General features: G+C 52.8%; 1 protein-coding gene across 1 annotated transcript; it reads right to left on the bottom strand.

Annotated features, from left to right (window-relative positions):
* Window positions 1-132: 132 nt before the first annotated feature.
* Window positions 133-1,057, bottom strand: LOC126495733 (sialic acid-binding Ig-like lectin 9; the record flags this gene model as incomplete). Its single annotated transcript, XM_050133333.1, has 2 exons — window positions 133-411; window positions 595-1,057. Coding segments are annotated over 2 exons (742 nt in total), but the record flags the coding sequence as incomplete, so codon positions are not given.
* Between the last annotated feature and the right edge of the window lie 276 nt (window positions 1,058-1,333).

Raw genomic sequence — 1,333 nt, 5'->3', positions numbered from 1 at the left:
CAGGTTTCAGCCCTATTCCCCACAACTGTCCAGAAAGAACAGAATCTGAGCGGTATAGGACCTGTGTCTGTCTCAGTTCCCAGCCCAACTATGACACAGTCACCATGAATCCCAGCCCTGGGTTGAACTCACAAGAGACATTGATCTGGACAGTATTTTGAACAGTCACACCGACTCCAGGGAAGGCCACTTGGCAGATGAGGTTAGTGCCATGGTCCTGGAACCTGGGTGTGAGGGTCAGCACTGAGGAGAGGGTGGGCCTGGGGCTCAGGGATGATAGGGCAGTTGTCATCCAGGAGAAGATGGGGGGCATCCCCAGCTCACAGGCCCAGGGCACAGAGCACGTCACATTGTTAGGCAGGCCAAGCTCCAACGTTTGTGGAATGTCAATGTTGGGGATGTGAGTGAGGGCTGGTGAGGCGAGAAAGACATGCAGGTTCAGGATGAGGGAGTACAGCCATTGAGAAACACAGGCTCTCGCCCAACTCCTCTGTTACTCTCCTCCATCCCCAGTGACTCTTCAGTCGGGATCCTAGCCCTGCTCTGTGACATCCATGAGCTTCCTCTCTGGCCAGCATGGAGCTAGTACTTTACCTGTCACCTGCACAGAGAGCTGATTCATATAGTAATTCCAATTAAAGGAGTCTTTTTCCCTCCTGAAGAAGTAAGAACTGCTGTCGGTCCTCTGCACATCTCTGATGTCCAGCGAGCAATCATTGTTCCTTGGGTCCCCAGAGAGATGAAACTGGCCCTGATTCTTCACCGGTTGATTTGGGTTGTTTGTAGCCACGGGCGAATCATGGTCTGTATTTGCCCCTGCTCTGAACCAGTAGCCAAAGACCATGTCTGAGCTTCGGTTCCCAGACTGTTCAAAGAATGTGCAGGGTACGAGGACACACAGACCCTCCTGCACTTTCACTAGGCTGGACTTCAGTTCCAGCTTGTGTGTCTCGCAGGTAACTGTGGACACCATAGGGAGAAGAAAGTGGTTTCCAGGTGCCCACTTGCAGACCCAGAGCAGAAACAGCAGTCGGGGCAGCGGCTTCCTGATGGATGGCTGCGAGTGAGCAAAGGGAGAGGGACGCAGGCACAACTTTCTAGAAACTGAGAAAGCTGCAGAAAATCAAGAGATCGTGGCTCACAGAAGAGGAACCAAAGATTGCAGGTGGCCTGAGTCTTCCTGTCTGCAGAGAACACATGAAAACCCAGCAGTCAGACAGCCAAGGGGCCCAAGAGACCCGGGTAGGGACGAACAGAGGAGGAGAGTGATGGAGGCGGCTCTGCGAGAGGTTTTGTCGCAAAAGCATGAGGACCTAAATTTAGATTCTCAACA

The sequence above is a fragment of the Alexandromys fortis genome, unplaced genomic scaffold (genome assembly GCF_014885135.2).
Source record: "Alexandromys fortis isolate MF-2015 unplaced genomic scaffold, M_Fortis_MF-2015_v1.1 scaffold_581, whole genome shotgun sequence".
Classification (NCBI taxonomy): domain Eukaryota; kingdom Metazoa; phylum Chordata; class Mammalia; order Rodentia; family Cricetidae; genus Alexandromys; species Alexandromys fortis.
Note: the sequence above shows the minus strand (reverse complement) of the source record. Positions and strands in the feature narration are given on the sequence as shown.